This window comes from Heterobasidion irregulare (assembly GCF_000320585.1).
Source record: "Heterobasidion irregulare TC 32-1 unplaced genomic scaffold scaffold_14, whole genome shotgun sequence".
NCBI lineage: Eukaryota > Fungi > Basidiomycota > Agaricomycetes > Russulales > Bondarzewiaceae > Heterobasidion > Heterobasidion irregulare.
Window position 1 is genome coordinate 242,872 of NW_009258210.1, and position 23,271 is coordinate 266,142.

The following is a 23,271-nucleotide window of genomic DNA, read 5'->3' on the forward strand; positions in this document are numbered from 1 at the left end:
GGCAAACCCACGACTCGATCAGCCAGATCCCTTTGTTCGGTAGGAATCAACTCATTTACTCAGTGTCCATCTTGATGATGAACATCCGTCCGTCACGTGCGCCTGCCTTGCTCATCGTGTCCTCTTTTGCGCACTCCATTGAGATTTCCATTTCATCGTCGGACTCGTCTGTCTCCTGCACAAATAGACGCGCCCTATTAAAGACAGAGTGCCGTTCAATACCTGTTCCAGGGTAGAAATCTTCGAGAAAGACCCACCCTTCATGATCCAGGTTAAATGCTGTACACGCGCTTAGCAAGACACGCGCGACAGTGTGTCGACCTTTGATTTTGAACTTACTCGCCTGTCCGGTGGGCGGATAAGCGATGGTCACAAGAATCTTGTCATCCAATCCGGATAGTGGCTGCGCCAGAACCAAAGGCTTGTTGGCGGACATAGCGGGACTTTGAACTTTCAAAAGGGATTGCTGAGGCTTGAACTTCGGTTTAGCGTTAGAGGGTCCTTGGCCTAACGAAAATGACGTCGGTCAATGACGAGACGATGTTGGATGAATCAATAACTGCGCACCATCCGTTTCATCCGTAGATTGGGAAGTCCACTTCGGCGTCGCAGTCCGCTCAGAAGATGCTTCTGAATGTGGCACGAATAGTTAAGTCCAGCTAGCTTTAAAGCGGTGACGAGACGTACCACTTCGGTTGATCGCAAAAATTGCCTTTGGGCTTCTTGGCTCTTTGTCAAATTGGAGCGTCTTCGATGTGTCGCGGGGTGAAGCTACAACTTCGTAACTGCCCAAACTACCTTCTCTGGCCTTGTCCTCGTATCCAGAGTTGTCATCCCTTTCTGGAGACCCACGGCTAAGCCTGGATGCTGGTCCTTTACCCTTAGGCGAGAACACGTCGGTGACATCGTTCCTTGGAGTAGGGAAGAGTGTGCGATTGGCGGATGAACGAGGTCCGGTCTTCTTCGTGCTGACAGGAGTGCCAGCCGATGTTAAATGAATTGATGCGCGAAGTGAAGAGGGCTTGTTGGCGGTAGGATCCTTGAAAATGTTCTCCTTCGCTGTGTCCTCTTCGTCATCTGAAAGAATTTGCTGAAGCGCGCGACCTTTACCCTTACGAGAAGATGTATAGTGCTCTTCGAACATGCCATCGTCGGCAGAATGATCATCTACAGGGGCATTCTCCCAGTCAATGTTCTCTGCACCCTGCTGTTGTATTTGCTGAGCACGCGAAAACATTCTATCACTGACGTGCGAGTGGCTTGATTCTTTCTTCGGTTGAGTCTGAAAGGCATTGAGCGGAGCATTGGCCCATTTTGAGGCGCTAGACTGTCCATGCGTGAAAATGGGCTCGTTCTGGTCTACGGCTGCGCAGCGAGAACATCAATAATTATACCAACACCGTCGAGTCATGCTCACCAACTCCTATGGCAATATGCTGATCTTCGAAACCAACAGTGATGGTCTCAACAATATACTTGATATGATCCCAAGCGCTGCTGTGAATATGAACGGCACTGCCTTGGCAAATGTCGAGGTCGTCGGTCGCTAGCACTAAAGCTCCTCGCGCAATGTTAAATACATTGCGTGAAAGTAGTTCCAGGTCCTTGTTCTATGGTTCAGAAAGGAAGCAACATATTTTATGCACATAACTGACCGCGTAGGACTCTGGCACTCCAACAAGAACAGTCTTGTCACTGTGTTTCAATACAAGCACATGGCCAGAAGCCGACTGTGTATTTTGCTGTCGTGCATAAACGGATGTAACAAGCATTGCGTGTGGGTCGTGAAAATCGCCTTAAGCAAAATCAAGTAGAAAGGTGAACGGAGCTCGACGTGTCGAGAGGTCAACTTTAACTTGGGGGTTTCGCAGGATCTCACACGAACAGTCACATTACAGATGACTTAGTCACGCGACTAAAACGATCTATTGATGTAAACAATGCATGCAACCAAAGATAAGGGCATATGGTGTAGTTGGTTTATCACGCTCGCTTAGCACTGAGCTGACCTGCGAGAGGTGTCCGGTTCAATTCCGGATATGTCCATATTTTGTCAAAGGTAACCCGGCGTTGTTTTGTCTGATACCGACCGGCCATCATGAAATATTTATTGAGTCAAGCCGGAGATCGGTTATGGAAAGAAAGCAACAAGAACTGCAATGCCAGGGCCTGACAGGAAACAAAAAGAACAACAACTATCATAGAACGTAAGAATCCATAGCAAACGAACAAATCGAGGTCAAAGAAGATGATGGAATCGTACAGTGCTGGTGTCATGTAGTGTATGTATGTGTGCATATATGTATTAGAGGCATGAATGTGCGTGACAGGTGGAGGAAAAGGGGGGATGATGAGAAAAGGTGGCGGGAGGAATGATACATGATTTTGGGCGAAGCGTGATGATCCGTTAGTGGGAAAGAACAAAACAATGTAATCAGCAGGTCCATGGTGAGTCTACTCGTAGGGAAGAGCTGGATGGTGACGACATGCTGAAAAGCGGAAAATAACGCGAGCGCGATGAGCGGTTATCGAATGAGCCGGCCATAGTCAAGTCGACTCTCTTTCTTTGCCTCCGTGTTCTCTCGCTTAGGAAAAGCGTTCCAGAATCGTAGGGTTTCGTCGCCTGCACCAGTGACAATGGTCTCACCATCAGGACTCATGGCGAGATATAGCACGCGGCTTGAGTGACCCGTTAGCGACGCAACCATATCCAGCGATGGATACTTCCATATACAAATCTGATTTTGTGCTGTCGTTGACGAGAAACCGTGTGTAGAGACCAGCTCATGCGAGGTGAGAGACCATGTCAAGTTACAAACCTATTTGGGATCCCTGCTGTCAATGGAAGTCGCAAAGCCAGAAATCTAGGTCACGTACTTGACTACCCGTGTCTAGCTCGTTCAATTTGTTCCCATACAGCACATTCCAGAACCGGATATGCTTGTCCTGTGTCCCTCCGCCAGTGGCTAATACGCCGGCGACGTGAGGGTCCCAAGCGAGTGCCTTGACAGCAGCGGTGTGCTCGTGGAACTTCCACAACGGAGTGTCCCCGATACCGCCCTCTTCGCTTGCACTCCCGCTTGTATTTCCGCTCCCCCTTCCCGGAAGCCCCGGGCGTCGAGAGCCCCTCAAATCCCAGATACAAACCTTGTTATCGTTACCACCGCTTGCAAGGATCCCTGACTGCAGTCCTCCGTCTCCATTCCAACGCAGGCCGCAGACCTCCTGCCGATGTCCTGCGCTCCTCTTGAATGGTTTCTGCGTCGCCTCGCGCACATCACGATGGTGCACCATCCGATCTCGAGAGCCTGACGATAGCACGTGCGAGTTCCATCCTAGCGCCCCAATGCGCTGAGTATGCGCTTGCTGATATGTTCGCTGGAGCTGAAGTGTGTTCGCATCGTAGATGTGCAGCCGCCCTGCCAATGTCCCCACAGCAAATGTCGAGCCTTTCTGGACCCATGACACTGAGCTCACTGTGTCATGCGTACTCGTCAGATCGCACAGCTTCGACACCGCCGCTGTATGTGCTGTCCAGAGATAGACAGATGAACCCAATCCGACCCCGAGTACGTTTGTACTAGACCAATCTACCAAGTTGAGGTAGAAATCGTCTGCAAGTTCGGGTGCATCAAGAACACGATATGGTGTTTTGCAGACATTGCGCAGTTGGCGCCTAGGACTTTCGAGGATCTGTCGGCTCTCTGCGCGGACGGGGCTCATCGAATATGCTTCGTCGGTTGGAGTGTCCAACCGTCGTTTTGGCGTCGACGGATGCGAGGAAGAAGGGGAGTGGTACTGGAATAAGCGGCGTCTATTAGGGGTAGATGGCGCGGTGATGGTCGATGCAGATGCGGCAGGTCGCGTGGGGGAAACTGGACGGTGAGGGGATGGTGGGGTGACCTCCGTATGGAGGATGGATGTAAACAGTGCGTTAGCTTGTTCTAGAGCATTCAGAAAGTCAGCAACTGTGCCCCATTAAAGACACAACAAAACAACAGCCAGAGGAGACAGGTATGGCGGTAATAAGGTGAAGTTGAGTTATATGTCTCGACCTCGACGCTGAATCCACACGGTTCGAACATGATGTTCAGCTATGACTGGGTCTCAAAATGACGTCTTTTACAATATATCTGCAGCATAAGGAAATGCTAATAGAAAGGTTAGTGCCACTCAACTCACCTTTGACAGCATCTGATTCTGTGGGGATAATCTTGTTCTTGGAAGGTGTGGATGGACCGCTCTCTTCCATCAGATTGTACGAGGTGCGCATGTCCCCGGAGTCTCTTGAGGGTACGAATCTGTCCCCATAATCTTTATTGGTACGCAGTGGTTCAGTGGGGGATTCCGGACTGTCGCTTTCACTAGTTGTTGGTCGAGAGTCGAGTGACGGAGTGGATACTTGAGTAACGCCAAAGATGGGGTTCACTCTTGGCCTATTCCTTCGTGGGCCTTCATCTTCAGTTTCTTGCTGTGTCGCGCGGAGTCGTTTACCGAACGGGGAGTTCTTGAGACCAGACATGGTATTGCTTGAGTTTGGGGGAAGCTGTGGAGATAGATGTTGGAGAAAAGAAGGTGAACAGTTGGTCGTATGGGGTGCAGAACAAAACTCAGAGTGAGGAAATCAGATGAGACCTAGCATAAATACTGTGTGAATCGGGAACAAGCGTAGTGGGACCCCCTCGTCGTGGTCGTTCGGGTTCAAGACGCGGAAACGCGTCGCGGCCAATGCCTGACTAAGCCACGCGTGATCTCCTGGCACGCTGCAGCCCGAAGTCCCAGTTCTTTCAAAACAGCATCGACCCTCCAGATGTGAATCTGCGTGAGAATGTTGCAGTATATTTATATGTTACTCTAGATACAAGCACTGGCACGAAATTCTCGAAACTCAAGGTTTACACTGTCGACGAGCCTGTATCGAGCCGGCATCCGGCGGATTTCCAGTCGGAGCTTGAATATGTTCTTTGTTCCGCTCACCGCTCCAACGAAGGGCACACAAGCTGGAGGATGAACGTAGGTCGCTATTTGTGCCATCCATCCCGAACTCACTAACATATGAGTCGTAGAACCTTCTCAAATCTCTAGCTGGTAGTCAGATCAAGTCAACACTACCAGAGTCAGACCTTCGTTTACTGCTGCAGACCGTCAAGGATGGGCGAGTAAGTAGTCACGTTATTTCATTCCCTTTCGGAGCTTATGTTCTGGCATTCTTCCTCGTGAATTAGCGGCAGACATACGATGTAAAACTCGCAGATCCGTTCTATGACGCCTTGGAAGACTTGCTGCATGATTTACGAACGGTGACGATGGTATGCTTCCGCGTGAACCAAGCCAGTGGCGCGACTGACCGCCGATACTGCGCAGGATAATCATGACGCTGAAGCCTTCCTTAAGCCCGTTTCGAGGACGGATGTACCGGACTACTATGATGGTACGTTTATTGACTGTGTGACTTCTCAACGACGCTGTTCTGCGGCCTTCAAAGACGCGATTCCGATCTCCCTATTCCATCATTGTTTGCCAGTCTGTGGCTGGTGGCACCTTGAACTACTTCTCCGTTCTCATAATTCACATTCTTTTGTGGTGCTCACGTCCAATCATTCTCACATCCTTAATGCATGCGACAACACATATACTTCAAGGTTAGAATATCTTGAATCTCTCTAACAATTCCTACTCTACAGTCATTCCAAATCCAATGGATCTTCAAACCATGCTTAAGAAGGTCAAGCAGAAAAGTTATAAGTCAAAGAAGGAGTTCAAGGATGACTTGAACCTCATCTGGTCTAACTGCTTCACCTACAATGCCACAGAGGTATGTCTCAAATGTTTTGTCATGTGCTCAATAGCTCATATGACACAGAATCACCCACTCCGTCTCTGTGCGTCGCGCTTGAAAGTGAAGGCAGAGAGGTTGCTAAGGAATATCACTGACCGGAAGGAGCGAGCCGATCCATCAATCCCAACAGATCTATCAGTTCGCCGAATACCACATCACAAATCTAATGGGATCAATGGTCATATTCGTCCTGTTTCATTACCTATCGCACCCCGACCTCCCAGCACTGTTGTCAGACGACCTACGCCCTCCATCACGCCCGCGCCGACGCCCTCACGGCGAGATCTACCGTTTGCCGACTCACCTGCTATTGTGCGAACTGCTGAAGGGATGGGAGCTTTTTCTGAGTTGGACTGTGCACTAAGTAGCGTGCTCTCGTCTACGAATCACACATCTGGCTTAGAAGATCGCTTACGGGAACTCCTTCCTGTTTCTGACGTTGCGATCGAGTACGAGGACATCGCCATATCCGCCGATGGTGTTTTGGGTGACAAGCGCAGGTTGTGAGTCTTCTCCCATTCTACCATTGATGAACCACACTCGGTTCTCATTTCAAGAAGGACCAGGGTCTCCGATCACCGTCCTATCAAACGCGTCCGCCTTGCTCCCCATCCAGCATCCTCTTCTTCCGAACCCGTCGAGCTATGGTGGGCCGCACAGCAATCTGATTATCTGCTTGGTAATAGCATCCCACCAGTTCCCTTTTCATCCTCTTCTTCGGCTTCGGCCCCTGTACCGAAGCGAGCGTCTCACACCAGTAAACGCAAGAAGAACCGTCCAAGGGCACCACCTAACCCCCGCTCCATGCTGACACTGATGAATTCAAACATCAAAGCTCTTCGACGCCTTCGGCAAACGCATGCTAGATTCGCGGCCCTCAATGTGACTGCTGGTAGTATAGAAGAGGGACCCTTGGCGCCTGCAGAGGCGATTGCCGATGAACCTGTGGAGATAGCCGAGCTGGAAGAACAGCCTTGGAGTTATTTAGGGGCGAGAGCAGCGGAAGGGATAGATATCGGGCAGCAAGCTGGAGACCAGTGCCTGCACTGGATGAATCACAAGGTTTTGGAGCACGTCGGATTCCAAGGTTTTTTTTTTTCAATTCTTGCCCAGATCGAACTCAGACTCATTGCGTATATAGGATCATCTAATATGGCTTTAGATGTCTTGTCAAGTATTGCTTCGGAATACCTGATGAACGTTGGACGGACACTAAGATTCTATGTCGATAAATATTCGAATAATATGACTTCTGAGGTGGGCCTTCGTCTCGATTGAATTTTGTTGATATGACTTAAAGGCACACTAGGAAATCATCTTGCACACTCTTTTCGAAAGTGGGACGTCACGTATACAGGAGCTGGAACGATACATCAATGATGATGTCATCCGGCATGGGAATCGCCTCAATGATCTTGAGAAGAAATTATCCAATGCCTACCAAGAGTTTACATCCACAGAAGCATTGGATGATGACGCACTCTTCGCTAACGAGGATGACGAAGAGGAAGAGAGCGCCTTTGTCATGTACTTACTATATTTTCTCATCTATGAAGCTCTACTGATAGTCTTGTCAGGGGTCAGTTCACCGATGATATTGGCGAGGACTTCCTCGGTCTTCGTGCCCTGGGGATTGCTGAAGAGCTGGGTCTTGCAAACCTCATCATTCCTAAGAGACTGCTCAAGGGCAAAAAGAACACCAAGAATGCTAATTCTACGTATGTATCACGGCCTCTTGTTCCCTGCTCGTGCTCACCTTTGGACAGTGCGAAACCTGCAGAACCTCCGCCGCCCTATCCGCCTCCACCGCCTTCTATTCCACTCAACTCAAGCACTGTCGATGGTCAGATTGGGTTGCTCAAGCCGTACTATCAACACCGTATATCTATGCTCTCGACAGCATATCCGCAGTCCTCTACACATCAGCCCCTACCTCTCATTGTTCTTCCTGACGACCCACCACATCCCTCACAGTCGAAAATTGGCCCGCTCGGACAAGTTCTCAAGACAAACACAGCCGCTGGATCGTCGAAGAAGAAATCGAAGGCGAAAGATGCTGCCAATGCCGCCTCGGTACCGAAGCCCGAGACCTCGACTCCAGGACTGTTGGTGATGAGTCCCATGGCGGACAGCCCCATGTCTCCGAAGAAGAAGAAAGGGTCGGGCGGTGGGACTGCGAATGGTACTGGGAAGAAGAGAGGAAGACCACCAGAAGGATTGCCGCCGGTTGTGCTTGCGAGCGCATGATTCCCAGTGGATTGTCTTGCTATTTAACTTATTACTGTGTTCGCTTGTGGATTCCGCCTGCAATTGTATTGTTCTCGCTCAGGAGCGTGAGACTTATGTACTGGGGCTGGACAAGCTGTAAACTGCTTATCGCGAAATGACATCACAGGCGCGTGATTGATAGTAATCTTGGACACAGCCCCGAGTGCTGAGCGCTGTCAGAGCTGCACAGGAGCCTCTTGACTGTGTCTGCCACAACCTGTGCGTCCTTCTGTTATTCCTGTGCCACTCGGCTGATTATATATCTTGCACTCTCTAGCCATTTTGCCTGTGCACCCCCCTTTCTTCCTCCCTTCTTACAACAGCTACTCGCTCCATCTGCCGATCAGCGTCTGATAAATCCAGAGAACTCAGCATGGCTTACAATGTGCGTACGATCCAATCGAAACGGGTTGTCTTCTGATAACTACAAAAACGTATAGTACGGAGGTCAACCAGGATATGGCGGCCAGCAAGGATACGGAGCGCCTCCTGGTTACGGTGCTCCTGGAGGCTTCGCGCCTCCTAGCCAGCACTCAGGTCCTCCCCCTGGTGCAGATCCCCAGTGCGTAGGATGGCGTATGATTCTGCATCGCCCCTGATGATGAGATGTCATAGGCTCTGGCAGTGGTTCATTGCTGTCGATGGCGACCGATCAGGGCAAATCTCTGCTCCTGAATTGCGCAAGTGGCGTCATATCATCCTTACAACGAGGCTTAACATATTCCCTATGCAGAAAAAGCCCTCGTCAACGGCGATTGGACTGGTTGGTTCTTTATCTGTGAAACTTAATGAGTGGTCGCTCATAGTGGCTTTAGCGTTCGATTTGGACACGGTGAAATTGCTTATGACCATTTTTGTATGTCGCATCTCCTGTCCGAGAATTCAAGTAGCTGAGAACACGTCAAAGGACACCGACAGGAGCGGAACCATTGGATTTAATGAGGTCAGATTCAGGTTCAGTACGCAATATTCCAGTCACTTAGAGTCATTGTTCAGTTTGCTGGTCTATGGAAATATATCAAGGTAAGTACTCTCATTCAGCTGTACTGCTCGTCGGTCAGTCCTCTTACATCTGTTCAGGATTGGCAAAATGTCTTCAGGCATTTCGACCGAGACCGTTCCGGCTCCATCGATGGTCGCGAGCTTCATGATGCTTTGAGGCAATTTGGGTAAGCACAAATCTGTGATTTTGCATATCCGACATTTTCCTTATGCTCCTGCATCTCAGCTACAATCTTTCTCCTGCCTTACTCCAGCTTGTCGAGCGCAAATACGGTAAGCATTCAATTGAACTAGACGGGACGTTGCTCATCTATTTACCCTTGTGGGGGAAGATGTTAAAGCCACCAGCGCCCCAACCCAATATGGTGTCACTGGCGGTATCTCGTTTGATCGCTTCGTGCGCGCCTGCGTCGTGATCAAGCAGATCACGGAGTCCTTCTCCGCTCTGGACACTGACCGCGATGGCTGGATTCAGATCAACTACGATCAATTTATGCAGACAGTACTGACGTTGCCTTGAACGTTTCGTCCTATGCTGCTCCGATCAAAGCTGTATCGACGATTGGAGACTTGTAGAAGTGAAAATGAGCAATGTTGGTAAGGGTTATTTGAATTGTATGACGAGGATTGTACTGCGTTTATATTGAATCGCGTACCTAGTCTCAAGTGCACAGTCGAATCCATTTTTTATAATGTACCAGGAGGCCACACATGAATGCTAGTTGGCCAACGTCACTTGCGGCGAACTCGAGTCAAAGACGAAAGTCTGATTCAACGGCACTGTCTAGACATCCGAAATATTTATAGCAACGGATTCCACAAATTCGATGTCTGTGTCTGACATTATCACTTTCCACCCATTGAGCACTGCATCATCGCTATAGATCTGGTTTAGAACCAGGAGAGCATTCACTTTCGCGGTGGCTGTCAGGAAACAGATACCTAGAGCAAGAGCATCTATTGCCCATTCTTGGGTGCATGCGATCAATATGCATACATCTCTGGCATCCCTGCGGACAAAGAGGCACTCTGAATAAACTTCATCGCAGAGACCATCTGTTCCGTGGTCAATCCCACCGCGTTCATGCCCTCTTTGTGTGCTTTGATAGCCCCTTCCTCCTTCTCCTGTTTGAGCGTGAGCCATAGTTGATGTTCGCAAGTCTTAGTAGCTCCGTATGTTCTCTTGTCGAAGACTTTTAGGGCCAAGGCCTCCTCGGCTGTGAGGACACATACGGTGTGTGTGAACTCGCGTCCTGAATCGTCTTTATAGTGGGCGATGATCGGAATATTCGAAGGCAGAGGACGGCCCTTTAGTATAAATCCAACGAAGAGCCCCTGCCCTAAACGCGAGAGGTGCTCGTCGATTTCGACCTCAGCCGTGTTTCTCCTGTGCAACCGTGGAGTCACTGCCCTTACAGGTAATACAGCATTCCTCGTTTTGGTGCGCCCTCTGACATTGATCTCGAGTGTGTTGTTCACCCTCTCACGAAGAGATGGCCTTGCTTGAAGTGTCATGGCTTGCTGGGTAGCGAATTCGGTCCCAACGTCGTCGAGGTCATCGAGGGTGGCAGAGGGAAGGGAAGGTGAATGTTGTTCCATAGGTGTTGGGAATGTGGAAGTGACAGTCGTTGACTTGAGTATGGCTTTTAAGTGAACAGAATGGTCAGAGAAGGTAAGAGAGAGTCAGAGAGACACCGCGCGACTTCGGTGATTCAATTTATAAACAATTTTCTAGTGCTATCGGCCACATGTGTGGCCTTTCGATCAAACAATGCGTCTCAGAAACATTGTGGCGTATTTGAAAAGAATCTGGACAATGTCACCAGCTTTGATATTATGATAGTGGCTGATCCAAGCCCAATCAAAGGGTGGGAGATATGCGTGGATGGCATGGATGGCAGAACTTTTCGCATGTCTCAATTGGCGTGATTTGAACCTACTAACAAGGTCGTGATCAATGTGGAGGCTTCGTGAATCATAAATGTACACACCAAAGACGGAATTCTTGAAGCACAAGGGTTGCTTCAAAAATTGTGATTAGAAGCGGGTCAGATCGTTGGAGACATTGGCCTTGCGATGCCTACAATACTCCATGAAACACGTTTTGCCGATGGTGCGAATGAGTGATAGGACGTCAGGTGACGCGTGACGTCGCGTCGCCGCACAGACACCGGGTCGGACCCGGGTGCCCGCACTGTGATCGTTGGCGTCTTCAGTCTCCGCGATTGTACGGTGCCGGCATACAGTCGCCCCGCAGCCGGATTTGGAATGCGGTCAAGCCGCCCTGGGCCACTCGTCCGATTAGCCTTGTCACATCCTCCACCATGACATCCTTGCTGGACAATTTCGCAGTGCTAGACGAGGTCTTGCAGCTTGTCTATCAAGGAAGCTCGCGTTTTGTCGTGTTATCGCACGTCAGAGATGATGCTTGGCTCTTGCATGCGGGGCTCGGGAGGGAGGGACGATGGTGGCGGGGTAAGTGGACAGAAAACGACATCCTGCACTTTGTGGTAAGCCGATCGCTATAGTTTAATACAACGGAGATCGCTCTTATCGAGGTTTTACAGGGCAAGAAATCGACACCAGACATTCTTAAAATGTTTGCGGATCGATTGCTATCCACATTCACCAAGAAGGAGCTCAGCATCGTTCACTGGGATCCATCTTCCGAGGGCCACCAGGAGCTGAAAGTCAGCTACTGCTTCCAGCTTCCTGCAGTCTTATCACTCATATCTCCTCCTCCCCTAGCTGATTATAGGTCCTGAAGCGAAAAAGCCTGTTAACATATCCATGACAGAGATGACCCCGCGAGAGGCAGCGATATTTGCCGCCGGGGAGTTCGCCTCCGTAAGTCCTATGCCGACTCGCAATTACTCACGAACTCCTCAAGCCTTGGCAGATTGCATTGCAAGCCCAATCGCACCAGTGCCGCCTCTATCCCTCAGCGCATGAGCCACCCCCTCAAAGCAGTACACCTTCTCGCCATCGGCAATTTTATTAACGACTTACCCCTATTTGACATATTCTAGCCAATGACTACGATGGCTTGAAACGCTCTCGTCCCCGCTCCCGCGTCAGCTCTCAGCGCGGATCATCGGTCCTCGAAGTCCCCGACAGACAGCAACGTCTAGCCTGGGAAGCTACCCAGCCTCTTTCCTCCCCGCCGTTCCCTTCAACGAAGCACCAAGGCTCTTCTCCAAGCCCGCCACCGCCAGTCCATCAATACAAGCCCTCAACCTCAACTTCGACGATAGCAAGGCCATCTTCTCCAGTGCAAGCACAAGCCCAAGATCAAGTTAGCAGGACAGGGAAGCACAAGGCAAAGGCGCCCACACCTGAACCGACGCAATCTGAGCTGCTCGCTCGTGAAGAGATCCGAGTACTGCGTCAAGAGCTCATCAAGGCGCGAACCATAAGTCAGGGCAGCTTCGGCCCCGGCGGGAGCACAAGCGCACTGCAAAGTCGTAAGCCCCGGTCTCTCTCCTCTCTGTTTCTTTTCTTCAATCGTGCGATCGCTAAGGGTCGCGATGTTCAGGCTCGGTCGTGCCCGCCCAGATGGCACGGAGGGGTGCATCCCTTGCGAACCCGAATAAGAAAGCAAGGCGATACCAGGCTGTTGAGTTTGCGAGCGACAGTGAGGAAGAATAAGATCCTCCATCAAGCTTCAGCACGCGCAGGACTTGTATTGCGCCCGTGTCTTGGCTGCTGTGTGCCTTCTTAGAATCGGACCGACCGCAAGCCTGTCATCGATATATTACCGTCATTGTAGCCGTAGCACTGGTGAATAGTGAACTTACTTGTAGCCATGCATGCTGAGGAGGCATACTCCACGTATTCCTGTCGTCCGATGATGTGCCTGGTTCTTCTTTGCAGGTAATCGAATCGTATGTATGAATAGGGTTTCATTTCTCTAATACGCCGCGGTTTGCAAAATCATGCAAGCGATCGACAAGTCCATTATTAGCTCTCTCGCTTCGCAGAACTTAGTCCTGGGCGTTGTTGGCAGACTACTAATCAGATGGCCAGTAGTCAATATGGAGTGAGTCGTCGATATAGGATATGTCATTTCATAGCTCGTCAACGGCTGGAGAGGATCAAAGCTGTGAGCCACTACCCACAGAACACATATTTATGTATAAAGATGCTCATTATATTTTTGCCATCGCTCTTGAAGTGAGACTGCTGTGCCCCTATCTCCAGAGTTGTGTCTCTTCTACGATTATTTTCTTTGGCAATTTTGACCGAAGAGCACAATGCTCCTCATCTTTTATGTGGCCAGTGAGAATCGGCGGAATCTAGCTGTACTGACCTGGATCACTAGACGAAGATAATCGCCAGCCAATATGATCAATGATGTGGCTGTGGCGGTCGTTTCGGGGCTCTATCGAATTTCCGAAAGTGAATGGGGAGTTCTGGGAGTATGATAAAACCCTTTGACTGCGAGCAGATAAGCATACAGAGACCTGACAAACATCGAACGGAACAACAGAATTGCAGACTAAGAGAAGAAAAGTCAGATTTTGATCAGATGTCGTCACACTCCAGTGTATTCTCGCAAGTACTCTGTCAGAGTGGCTCATTTAGCATTTGATTCATAAATAGTATGGGTGTTTGCGCCGAGATACCTCTTGTCAGTTCAAACGCAGCAAAAGTACTTGCTGCCGCCGGAATGCTGCCATAGTGTTCATCAAAGGATCGACGAGGCGTTCCTTGGAAAGCCTTACCTTCTGATTACTGTGGATCGTGATATCAGCGACTTTTAGTTTTGAGGGCAACGAATGCGAGAGCAAACATACGTGATGGTGTCAATCCACGAAATAATCCAGCACTGTTTGAAAAAAAGCCTTGGGAAAAAAAGCGAAATTCACAAACGTAGGATGAACGTACACTCCCGATTCCGCAATTATCGCTCTGATTTCATGAGCAATATACTGTACAGGTGTACCCGCCGGAGGTGTTGACCTCAGTTGAATGCGAGACTTCACGACATCTGATAAACATTTACCTCAATATCAGAATGATTCAATAAAGTGCAAGATGAGTAGGCACCTAACGGGTAACAGGATAGCCAATAAGCAATCTGGGAAATGGGAGTAGAATGAGAAAGGTCTTTTGATGAACACGGAAGAAACACAAACCCCTCCAGTGGCGCCACTGCTCAGCAGTGCCCACACAGGCAACTCGGAACCATGTGTCTCAGCAAACTTGCGTTTCGAAAATTCAAACGCTTCCAAGACCTGGTCCATAAATCGACAAAACACTCGGGAAAAGACAGCATACCTGTGTAGAATCTATGCAAAGTGATATCAAAGTCAATAGGATTTTTCGCTTGATCGAATGACATACCCTGCATAAGCCGGAATCTCTCTTAAAACCGTAACCTTGAGACCCGTGAATGCTAGGATCTAGTATCGAACAACGAAGAACGCACCCAATACCCTCGCATCACACCACGTCGAAAGCCCCATTCTGACCACATCTCTCGAACAACTTCGCGTAATCGTTGATCCGTTGCAGCGCCATACTGACCTTGCATGCGTACCTTGAACATTTCCACTACGTTCCGTTTGGTCAATTCATTGGCACTTGTGGCTTGGAAGTAAAACACACCTGGGCTGGCAAGTACTGCGTTGGCTGCTCCAGCCATGGCGCCGGCAGCAGCTATCTCCTTCAGGGAAAGTTGAGGAAACGGTGATATTATACGCTTGGATGCGCCATAAGCAGCGAAAAGTAGAGAATTGACTCCCGCTATCCCCAGAAGAGGGCTTGCCATTCCTACGAGATCAAATAAGCCATTGCTTCTAAAATCAATAGGTAATCCATTCAAGACCTTTATACAACGCAAAGAAACCTTCCTTGCGAATCGTTTGCGTAAGAATGTCCATAGGACCCCTCTGTTCTACAGATGTAAGCAGTTTCTGAACGTTGACCCAGGATACACTCACAAACGTTTCCCCTACATCACGCCGTCCGAGGAGTCAGAGAGAAGTCACGAGAAATGGAGGAAGACATCGAACTGGATGCAGTTTGTGCACGGGTCTTGATCGTGTCGAGCGGCTGGCCAACCAAGACCTGAGCCGCACCCCCTACACTTCCTGCGATCAATTCATTGGCAACCTCGGTAGCGCTCATATCAGTGGCGGAGGGAAGAGAAGTGCTGGAACGACTAGCGTGGTTGAAAAACAAAAGGCTGCACCGGTGGAGAGTCGAGACATGGTCACAGTGCAACGTGCGACCACAGTTCAGAATGACGCGATCATCTTAGGTTGGTAAAGATAAGATAAGAGTAACATCTGTGATGTAATCCAGGAGACCTAGACAAAACTTTCGTATGGATAGGACAGCTAAAGTTACTACAAGGTCGTAATGGAGAAATAACGCGAATTATGCAGCTAGCGAGACCGGGATATCTATTGAGAAAGTAGACACTGTCCTAGCTGAGAAGGTACGGATGTTATTGAGATAGAGTACAAACAATGCGAGCAGAATAGAGGGATCAAGAGTTCCATGAAGTGAAACGAAGGTATGATTAGAAGCTTGCTATGAGATCTGCGAGACAAGCGAGTTTTCAGAACCGGGATAAATTATGGGAGCAGAACGAAGAAATTCGGCGTCGGCTTCTTCATCCTCCTCCGGGATAGGTAATTCGAATTCGTCCTCATCTTCATCGTGATCGCCCTCCGCGTCCGGATCTATCTCATCAAAGATAGTGTGGAACTGAAGGCATGTAAGGATAATAAACAGAGGCAACAATCAGCGATTCCACGCACATGTGTCACCAGGGCTTTCACAAGTCTATTGGTGTGCTGCATGTTGGCCATGATCATGACGAAATCATTGTGAGGAGCGCGCAGCAGGTTTGGACTGAACACAATGGCCAGTGCGTCGGAGCCCATTTGATTATGTTCTTCGTAGTCCGTTACCCTGGATCTTCGAGTTAACAAACTTACCAAATAGGACGTTAGTTTGGCGTACCGATCGAGATGCTCAACGACGCGTTTTAACAAATCGAAATTATGACGGTGTAGAGCTTGGATCACTGTACGGATTCTCTCTATCCGAGAGTTTAGGTCCTCGATTTCTGATATAATAGTTAGAAAGATGTTTGGACCAGAGGGAGTTACTTACTCATGGCCTCGATAACATCGTGATACGAGTATGAAGGGAACACAGGTTCAGGCAACACACGGAACCAGGTCTTGATAATATCACAAACAGCGTAAATATCCGTCGACAGCGTAATTGGCCATTCCCCTAGACAAGGGCTGATTGAGAAAGAGAGATGCATTTTAAAATCGATGTTCCTCACCGCGATTCAGCTTTTCTTTGAGTCCATTCACTTCAGAGCTGGCCCCAGCGATTCGATCTGCAAACCAGATTAGTTCCCACAAGCGCGAGAAAGAAAGCGAGTTACTCACAGATTCCGACTTCGCTCAGTCCCCTAGCTTCGACCTCTTGCAAGCATCGCTCGATGACAGATGGAACAGCACCCTGAGGTACTGGATTCCCGCCAGCCTCTCGCTTTAGCAAGAACTCAAGGTCTACTCCAAAAACTGCTAACAATGTCAAGCTTTGAGACTAAAATTGCAAATTGAGTGCTACGCACTAGCGGTAGGGTCTCTTGAAGCCGTCTTTGGACGTTCATGTATATGATCTGATAGCTGAGGCTTGGGGGAATTGCCAAGGTAGGTCAAGCGTCGTTTTGCCGCGGACTTGGACACTCGATCGATAGTCTGGATCCACTTGATCATCTCGACTTTTGAAGCGGCTTGGAGAAGATAGTGTCCTCCATCCTCTGTATCGAGCTGGAATGTATACGAGCGTTCACGATTGATAAAGTGAGCTACTTGTGCGTCGACAACATTCAAGACTAGCGACGGCTTGCCCGTAGGAGTGAAGTCAAGTTCGGCGGCTGTACGCTTACCAGACGAGGAGTCCACATTATCCAAGGAAAAGGCGCTCGAGATCGGTCTCATAAGCTGTTGGAAAAACCCAGACGAAGCACTTTTCTTTATCCTGTGTTGCCGTTGCGCAGCTGTGTAGGGGCGGCGGGTATGCATAGCCTTGTTGAGATACTCGTCTTTTCGGTCGTTCTTCAGCTGCTCTTGCTTGCGTTCTTTGCTAAGGCGATCACGAAGGTACCGGTCCCGCTTGTTCTTCTCGTGTTGAGCCGAAACATGCTTCTGGAAGGGACGCTGGGCTCGTTTTGGAGGGCCACTAACTCCAGCATGAGATAACTCCCTGTAAGCATCCTCTTTGGTACTGCGTAGATCAAATTGCAGCAACCCAACTTCCCGCTCGATATTGCCCAAGCGTTCGAAGTCACGGCGATCAATGTCTCTTCTAAGGCGACTCCGAGAAACGCAGGGCGTGTTTGAAATGAGGTTACACAGTTGTCTTGAAGAAGGATGGTCAGTGCGACGGAGCATAATATGAGTCAGTTCACACACCGTCGTTTATCAAAGTTAACGAGAGGGCGTCCTTCGGGAGAGAGTGATTCATGAACATCGGGGAGGCTGATCAGTTCTAACATACGCTCCAGGGTCCAGCCCATATCCGTAGCCAGGGGCCATTTCGGTGTCGATGGTTGGCAAACAGGTTTTGCCAGAAAAGCGACCAAACTCTCGCACCCTACTTTACGGGCATTTGCTACATTGTACCATGCACGCTGATGTATGCGACTCTCAGCGCTGATAATCGCGGATGTCAAAACGAACTCGACAAACGACCGAATACTGGGCTTTTCGGGAAAGCCGTCGGGAGAATCTGACAAACTGGATCGACGACAAATCTCGACCGCCTGAAGGAGAAGCTCCATTCGTGCTTGTCGGACTTGAAGTCCTAAACGTGGGGCAACGATCTGAGAGACAACCCACTTGCGTAGAACGTGGTGTGCACGCAGGCAGCTGCGAAGGCCCGGGGGGAGAAGCCGAAATATAGAGTCATGGGTGAGTTCGGATATAAGCGTCGAAGGCTCGATCTCCGAAATGTAAGAATAAATGGTCTGAATCTCGACATCGTCGTTGGTCGTGCTCGCATCTCGAGGAAGTAGCCACCCCATTCGGTCGGCGGTCTGAACTTCGAGTAGGTCCGCGGTAACGAACAGATCCTGTGAAACATAAGAAGCTAATCACAACGAATTTGCACAGATGAGATTTATACCTCTTCTGTGACATTGCGGAATGCAGCTGAAGCCATTGCGTCGAAGTTATTGACAAGGCCTTCAGGATCTGCGTTATCGAGATCTGGTGGGTCGATTCCAAATCCTTCCGACAATGAAGAGTTCGTAACAATTTCCGGATATGAAAGACTCTGAATAGTAGGCCGCATTGTCTGGCAGGTGAGAAGGGTGGTCACAGAAGCACGAGTTTGGTTGAGACTCGACCAAGCATGCGAGACGGTAAGATCGTCCTTGGCTGGAGAATCTGGCATTTCGTGATCAGTGGGACTATTGAAAAATGCTTGAACGGCATGAAAAAGTGGGCCATCATCAAGGATATCCTGTGCACCCCCGCCGAGTTGGATCCATTCTGAGATGGCTTCCAAAATTTCGGAGCGGACTTGGGCAATATGCTGAAGTTCAGCAACAGCAGATTGCCCTGCTAAAGAGGCACTAACATAACGTTTACGCAAAAGCTAAAAATGCAGGTGAGTATAGGTGAGATAAATATTAATAATTCTCTTACCTCAAAGAATACCAAAGGCGTAACAAAACTGCGGTAAACATTCCACCAGATTGAGGCGAAATCACTACGGTCTAGTCGAATGTCACGGGCCACTCCCTCCCGTAATGGCATCTCGCCATTATCGTCCGCGATTGAGACTGATATGCCAGGAAGACCATGAGCGAGAACCTCCACCAGACGCTCCAGTGTGCCAGCTTTCACAACCACACGAACGGGTCGCTCGGAAGGGTGCTCTTGAAGTACGACACTAGCTCGTTGAGATATCGAAGGCAAGGAACTTCGCCGCGCCAAGCTTGCCTTGCGATCCATGGCATGTGAACCAGCCTTTACTCGAATCGACGGAGCACGGGACATGGGCTTCTCAGTAATGCTTGGGTCGATCACGGAGCTAGAGGGTCTCGAAGGAGGGCGGGACGAAGTTGGTGATATCGATGTCTCTGCCCCAGGCTGAACAAGAAGTAACAACTCCCCATCGAAAATTGGTATAATGGTACCCCCAAACTCCTCGCCATTGAGACCATCTCTTGCGGTGCCCAAACTCTTCCTCTTTTGACTGCTGGCAAGTTTTGAAGCCGAGTCTGCGCTCCGTAAAAACTGCACATCTTGAACGCTAAGCTGCGTTGCTCCACTTTCTAAGCGACCTCGCCATACTTGTGAGCGATTGATAAGAGACACCTCTGGCAGGTGCTCTGGAAAGAGCAGAGACGCGAGAGTGTGATTGGTAGGACTGGTTGAAAGTGCTGATGGAGACCAGAAATAAGGCTCATATAGTCCCTTCCGCCGAGATTCCGCTGCGATTGAAAGTGACATGAATTGATCGACGCTATACGACATGTCAGTTATAGAGGAATAATTGAGATGATCAATGGCAACGACATACTGGATAAACTGAGAAGCGATATTGCCCTTGCCTCCGCCAGAGATACATAAGTCCTTCCATGCAGATGCCAACCTCTCAATGTCTTCAGAAACGTCATCAAGTAATGGATTGTTTTTTCTTGGACACAGAGAGAAGGATGTCCGGAAACCCTCGAAAAGATCCTTAGCTTCTGTCAACTTCCCTACTGTCCATACCTCTTCACCTCCAACCTTCGCTCGATCCAAAGCTGTTCTGATCTTCTGGTGTAGATCCCCGCCCCAAGGCGTCATGATCACGTCGACGCCTCCGATCCGATCGAATCCCTGAACTTGTTTGATCCAACTCTCCACCACTGATATAGAAGAAGTATCGACGCGTTTCCATGCCTTTTCTAGCCGTGCTATGGGACGGGAGCACAGTGCAGCACGAATCGCCTGCCATGAACAATGATCACCGGCGAGGCGGCTCAACTCCCCTGCGCGCACCCACGCAGAGATAACCTCAGAGCGAGTATGTGTGCGAGACGTCTGAGGTGCCTGATCGCCCGACATACGCGAAGTGAACGATGGCGAGTCCGGGCCAAGGATATGCAGAATGACCAATTTGGTGAGCCAATGAGGACGATCGTCGCTGCCAAAAAAGACGGTCACTTTCTGAGCAGCATCTTCAACTTGGGCATCAGAGGCGACAGGGAGGGGTCGACCAGTAGAAGAGTCATCCAGTAAGCAGTTGTCAGCGGTCAAGTTCTCTGGCAGTGACTCTAAAATGTTACGGTTGAAGATCAAGAGACTGCGGGCGACGAGCCGTGGACTAAGCCTCAGCAAGACCTCCTTGGTAAAACCTTCACGCTCCAGGGTGCTCCATATGATGTCCTTGTTGCTAGACATGGACGGTCGACTGAGCAAATCAGTTGATTTCCTCCCCGGTAAAATCGGCGCTAGCATGTCCGCCATAGAAGTGAGCGAACCCATCACATCACCTGCGCCAGGACGTGGTGAAAATGTGTTGACGTTGGGAGAGAACGAATCAGGGTTGTTTGTACTCGCATTCGACTTCGGTGACCGCGAATATAGCGCTTGGGTCGACGATGACGCCCGATGAGCGCTGGCGTCAAGTTGCCAAAAGCCCTTCGGGCAGTCAGGAATAGTCTCCTTTCGGAAGGTCTCCCAAGCACTTGGGTCAGCAGGTGATCCATGATACCGAACATATTCGTTTGCGAGCCATTGGACGCGCCCACGCTCAATCTCCTTGAGAAGATCCTCCGCACCGCTGACAAGATACGCGCAGCAACGGAGAAGTTCCGTTTCAAACCTGCCAGCGCCAACAAGCGTGGGCAGCGCAAAGAGAATTGCCGATGCGAAGTCCTGCCACTCCCCCGTTCGCGTGTCGATCGGTCCTGCTTCCAATCCGTTTTCCCGGAAAGTTGTTGCGAACACTGCCTCGTGCACAAGCGCCTCCAGAGTCCCCTTTTCGATTGCCTCTTCCCGTATTACCAAGTCAGGATGCATCCTACGGCCCCAGTATGCTCTTCTCCTTCTCAATGGAGTCGGTTTGGCTTCGGCCTTGGTATCATCGACCACGTCAGACAAACCCGCCTCAGCTTCCTCCTCCTCGTCCACCGACACGACACCTATCGGGAAAAGCTCTTTGACTGCAGCAACGCGGTCATATGGCGGCTTGTAGAACTGCAGCTTCGTCCCGCGCAATACTAGCTTAAATGGTTTCCACCCCTTCGTGAGTGAGGTCGCCGCATGGGCATAGGTGCTTGCATGGGTTGGGGGTGGTGAAAAATCGGACATCCGATTGACAAACCCGGCGTGATATGTGATCTGCGACGACCGCTTGTCCATCACAGTTCCTCGCGTGTCTCCCTCGTCGCCCGGTTCGATGATTGTGGGCGGTGGCAGAAGAGCCATTTCACCTGCCTGGGCTATCCCTCCCTTATTCCCTCCGAAAGTGAACGGAAATGCGCCACGGCCGCTGAAGGTTGGCCCACTCGCCAATTTATCTCTCTCCTTGGTGTCTGTCTCTTTTTCTGATCCACCGGACAATTTGCGAACAGGGCTCGAAGGTCCAAGCTTCCCTCCAGACAACTTGGATGGTAGCTTGGGTGTAAATGAATGTGAACGTACGTGCAGTAGAGGCGCACCCCCAGTTGGGCTCTGCGTGGAGCCAGATGAGGCGAGTGGACTGAGTGATGATGCCGACTGAGGAGGAGAACTGGACAGAGGTATCGTCGTTGTGATCACTGGAAATGCATGTTGGCGTTGCGAGGTTGGTGACTGGCTGCTGCCACCACGATACTGCTCGACCCTGTCCTGGAAATTTGGCGTCGCCGGCGACGATGGTGCGGACAGACTGAACTTGCCGAGCTCCTCTGCAGATCTTGACCATGGCTTTCGGGATAAAGAACGGAGGTCGCCTAGACCTGAGCTCGCGTGAGAGCTGCTCGGTGAGCCGGGAGACGCGTGAGGAAACGGAACTGGTGAATCAACAGCTGTATGAGTGCGAGCAAGTGAGAGGTCATAGACCGATCTATAAGAGTCAAATCCATTAGCTTTGGGCATGATTGATTAAGAAAACGCGGGATGTGTGTGCGCAGGCTCTCAGATGTCTATCAAGTCCTGCACAGACTGTCATGGCTCTGCTCTGATGACATGGACAAGAAAGAGAAATGAAGCCGGCAGAGGAAAGCGTGTTCAAAAAAAAAGCCCGATAAAGCACTCACCGACTAGCACCGTGCGCTCCCTGAACGTATGGCTCGCTGTGTAATGTCGGTAGAATCGGCCTAGGGTCCGTCGGATGAGATATCTTTGGCTTGCGACCAACCGAGCTGGTACTCGAGCGGGGCTCTGAAGGACCAGAGTTGTTTCGCTGACCTGATGGATTTCTGGAAAACCACTTCGCTGGCTTTGAAAGCAGTTGTGTGAGGCCAGATGGTGAAGGTGCACGTGGAAAAGCCGTGGTGGATGTTCCGCCAACTGCAGACGGTGTCTCATACGGGCTCAACGATGTGATTGGAGTGGAGTCCTTTCGACGTGGAGGCATGATCGCTGCGACCCATCGACTAATCAGAACGAGTACAGACTGCGAAATGAAACACACACACCTCTGCTGCAATCAGTCAGCGTGGAAACGAGACAACGTTCGCACTATGGAACGACGGAGAAATTGGTACGAACGCTAGAAATATTCGGTCAATTTTGAGGCGGGCTATGGACTCGGTGTGTGCTCACAGGTGTATATGACCCTTGCGCCTTCTGAGATAAAGACTGCCCGTCGTAATGATGTCAGTTGAACTTGCGTCTCCAGATATCTATCAATGTTGTCGTAAAGAGCGTTGAAGAGGTTCTGCGGTGTCGATGAGGGTATAAATACAGTGTGGAGACAGCTCGGAGGGTTTGAGAGAGGAGAAAGTATGGAAGGTTCAGCCGACGCGTTTGTCTTTGGTACCACTTCGTACTGTAACGGACATATTGGTCCGTTTCCCCCGTCCTACCGGGATCCCTTTCCCCATCTGGACAGTCTCTTCTGTCAGATCGTTGAATGCCTGATATCAACAACCGGCGCGTTTCATGAGGATTCAGGAGTTCAATGCAATAAGGTACTGTCATCTC

At 50.0% G+C, this 23,271-nt stretch overlaps 8 protein-coding genes across 8 annotated transcripts; 3 read left to right on the plus strand and 5 right to left on the minus strand.

Annotated features, from left to right (window-relative positions):
• Positions 1 to 55: 55 nt before the first annotated feature.
• On the minus strand, positions 56 to 1,772 carry HETIRDRAFT_108581 (uncharacterized protein; the record flags this gene model as incomplete). Its single annotated transcript, XM_009554886.1, has 7 exons — positions 56 to 194; positions 258 to 279; positions 340 to 507; positions 568 to 630; positions 688 to 1,365; positions 1,418 to 1,604; positions 1,656 to 1,772. 7 exons carry the CDS (start codon positions 1,770 to 1,772, stop codon positions 56 to 58), a joined length of 1,374 nt encoding a protein of 457 aa, XP_009553181.1.
• Positions 1,773 to 2,171: 399 nt separating this feature from the next.
• HETIRDRAFT_157774 (uncharacterized protein) lies at positions 2,172 to 3,723 on the minus strand (the record flags this gene model as incomplete). Its single annotated transcript, XM_009554887.1, has 2 exons — positions 2,172 to 2,819; positions 2,878 to 3,723. The coding sequence occupies 2 exons, from the start codon at positions 3,721 to 3,723 to the stop codon at positions 2,526 to 2,528; spliced, it is 1,140 nt and encodes a 379-aa protein (XP_009553182.1). The 3' UTR covers positions 2,172 to 2,525.
• Positions 3,724 to 5,007: 1,284 nt separating this feature from the next.
• HETIRDRAFT_423360 (uncharacterized protein) lies at positions 5,008 to 8,086 on the plus strand (the record flags this gene model as incomplete). Its single annotated transcript, XM_009554888.1, has 12 exons — positions 5,008 to 5,013; positions 5,067 to 5,159; positions 5,226 to 5,309; positions 5,365 to 5,431; positions 5,486 to 5,523; positions 5,648 to 5,815; positions 5,864 to 6,342; positions 6,397 to 6,926; positions 6,981 to 7,096; positions 7,149 to 7,366; positions 7,417 to 7,557; positions 7,606 to 8,086. The coding sequence occupies 12 exons, from the start codon at positions 5,008 to 5,010 to the stop codon at positions 8,084 to 8,086; spliced, it is 2,421 nt and encodes an 806-aa protein (XP_009553183.1).
• A 326-nt stretch (positions 8,087 to 8,412) lies between these two features.
• Positions 8,413 to 9,808, plus strand: HETIRDRAFT_412672 (uncharacterized protein). Its single transcript, XM_009554889.1, has 10 exons — positions 8,413 to 8,492; positions 8,548 to 8,669; positions 8,723 to 8,787; positions 8,841 to 8,870; positions 8,923 to 8,963; positions 9,015 to 9,050; positions 9,104 to 9,130; positions 9,188 to 9,276; positions 9,336 to 9,382; positions 9,451 to 9,808. The coding sequence occupies exons 1-10, from the start codon at positions 8,481 to 8,483 to the stop codon at positions 9,627 to 9,629; spliced, it is 648 nt and encodes a 215-aa protein (XP_009553184.1). The 5' UTR covers positions 8,413 to 8,480; the 3' UTR covers positions 9,630 to 9,808.
• Positions 9,809 to 10,093: 285 nt separating this feature from the next.
• On the minus strand, positions 10,094 to 10,708 carry HETIRDRAFT_456254 (uncharacterized protein; the record flags this gene model as incomplete). Its single annotated transcript, XM_009554890.1, has 1 exon — positions 10,094 to 10,708. The coding sequence occupies one exon, from the start codon at positions 10,706 to 10,708 to the stop codon at positions 10,094 to 10,096; it is 615 nt and encodes a 204-aa protein (XP_009553185.1).
• A 725-nt stretch (positions 10,709 to 11,433) lies between these two features.
• On the plus strand, positions 11,434 to 12,757 carry HETIRDRAFT_423362 (uncharacterized protein; the record flags this gene model as incomplete). The annotated part of the gene is made up of 6 exons (XM_009554891.1): positions 11,434 to 11,619; positions 11,677 to 11,799; positions 11,858 to 11,956; positions 12,009 to 12,078; positions 12,139 to 12,573; positions 12,630 to 12,757. The coding sequence occupies 6 exons, from the start codon at positions 11,434 to 11,436 to the stop codon at positions 12,755 to 12,757; spliced, it is 1,041 nt and encodes a 346-aa protein (XP_009553186.1).
• Positions 12,758 to 13,510: 753 nt separating this feature from the next.
• On the minus strand, positions 13,511 to 15,241 carry HETIRDRAFT_68165 (mitochondrial carrier protein; the record flags this gene model as incomplete). Its single annotated transcript, XM_009554792.1, has 12 exons — positions 13,511 to 13,672; positions 13,735 to 13,843; positions 13,906 to 13,937; positions 13,997 to 14,099; positions 14,159 to 14,189; positions 14,248 to 14,336; positions 14,390 to 14,400; positions 14,456 to 14,490; positions 14,541 to 14,665; positions 14,720 to 14,884; positions 14,940 to 15,008; positions 15,127 to 15,241. 11 exons carry the CDS (start codon positions 15,239 to 15,241, stop codon positions 13,830 to 13,832), a joined length of 789 nt encoding a protein of 262 aa, XP_009553087.1. The 3' UTR covers positions 13,511 to 13,672; positions 13,735 to 13,829.
• A 151-nt stretch (positions 15,242 to 15,392) lies between these two features.
• Positions 15,393 to 21,564, minus strand: HETIRDRAFT_39880 (GTPase activating-like protein). Its single transcript, XM_009554748.1, has 11 exons — positions 19,676 to 21,564; positions 18,796 to 19,618; positions 18,272 to 18,745; positions 17,560 to 18,218; positions 16,716 to 17,506; positions 16,528 to 16,665; positions 16,419 to 16,475; positions 16,238 to 16,363; positions 16,085 to 16,190; positions 15,880 to 16,033; positions 15,393 to 15,826 (listed from the first exon to the last, which is right to left on the minus strand). The coding sequence occupies exons 1-11, from the start codon at positions 21,502 to 21,504 to the stop codon at positions 15,650 to 15,652; spliced, it is 5,334 nt and encodes a 1,777-aa protein (XP_009553043.1). The 5' UTR covers positions 21,505 to 21,564; the 3' UTR covers positions 15,393 to 15,649.
• Between the last annotated feature and the right edge of the window lie 1,707 nt (positions 21,565 to 23,271).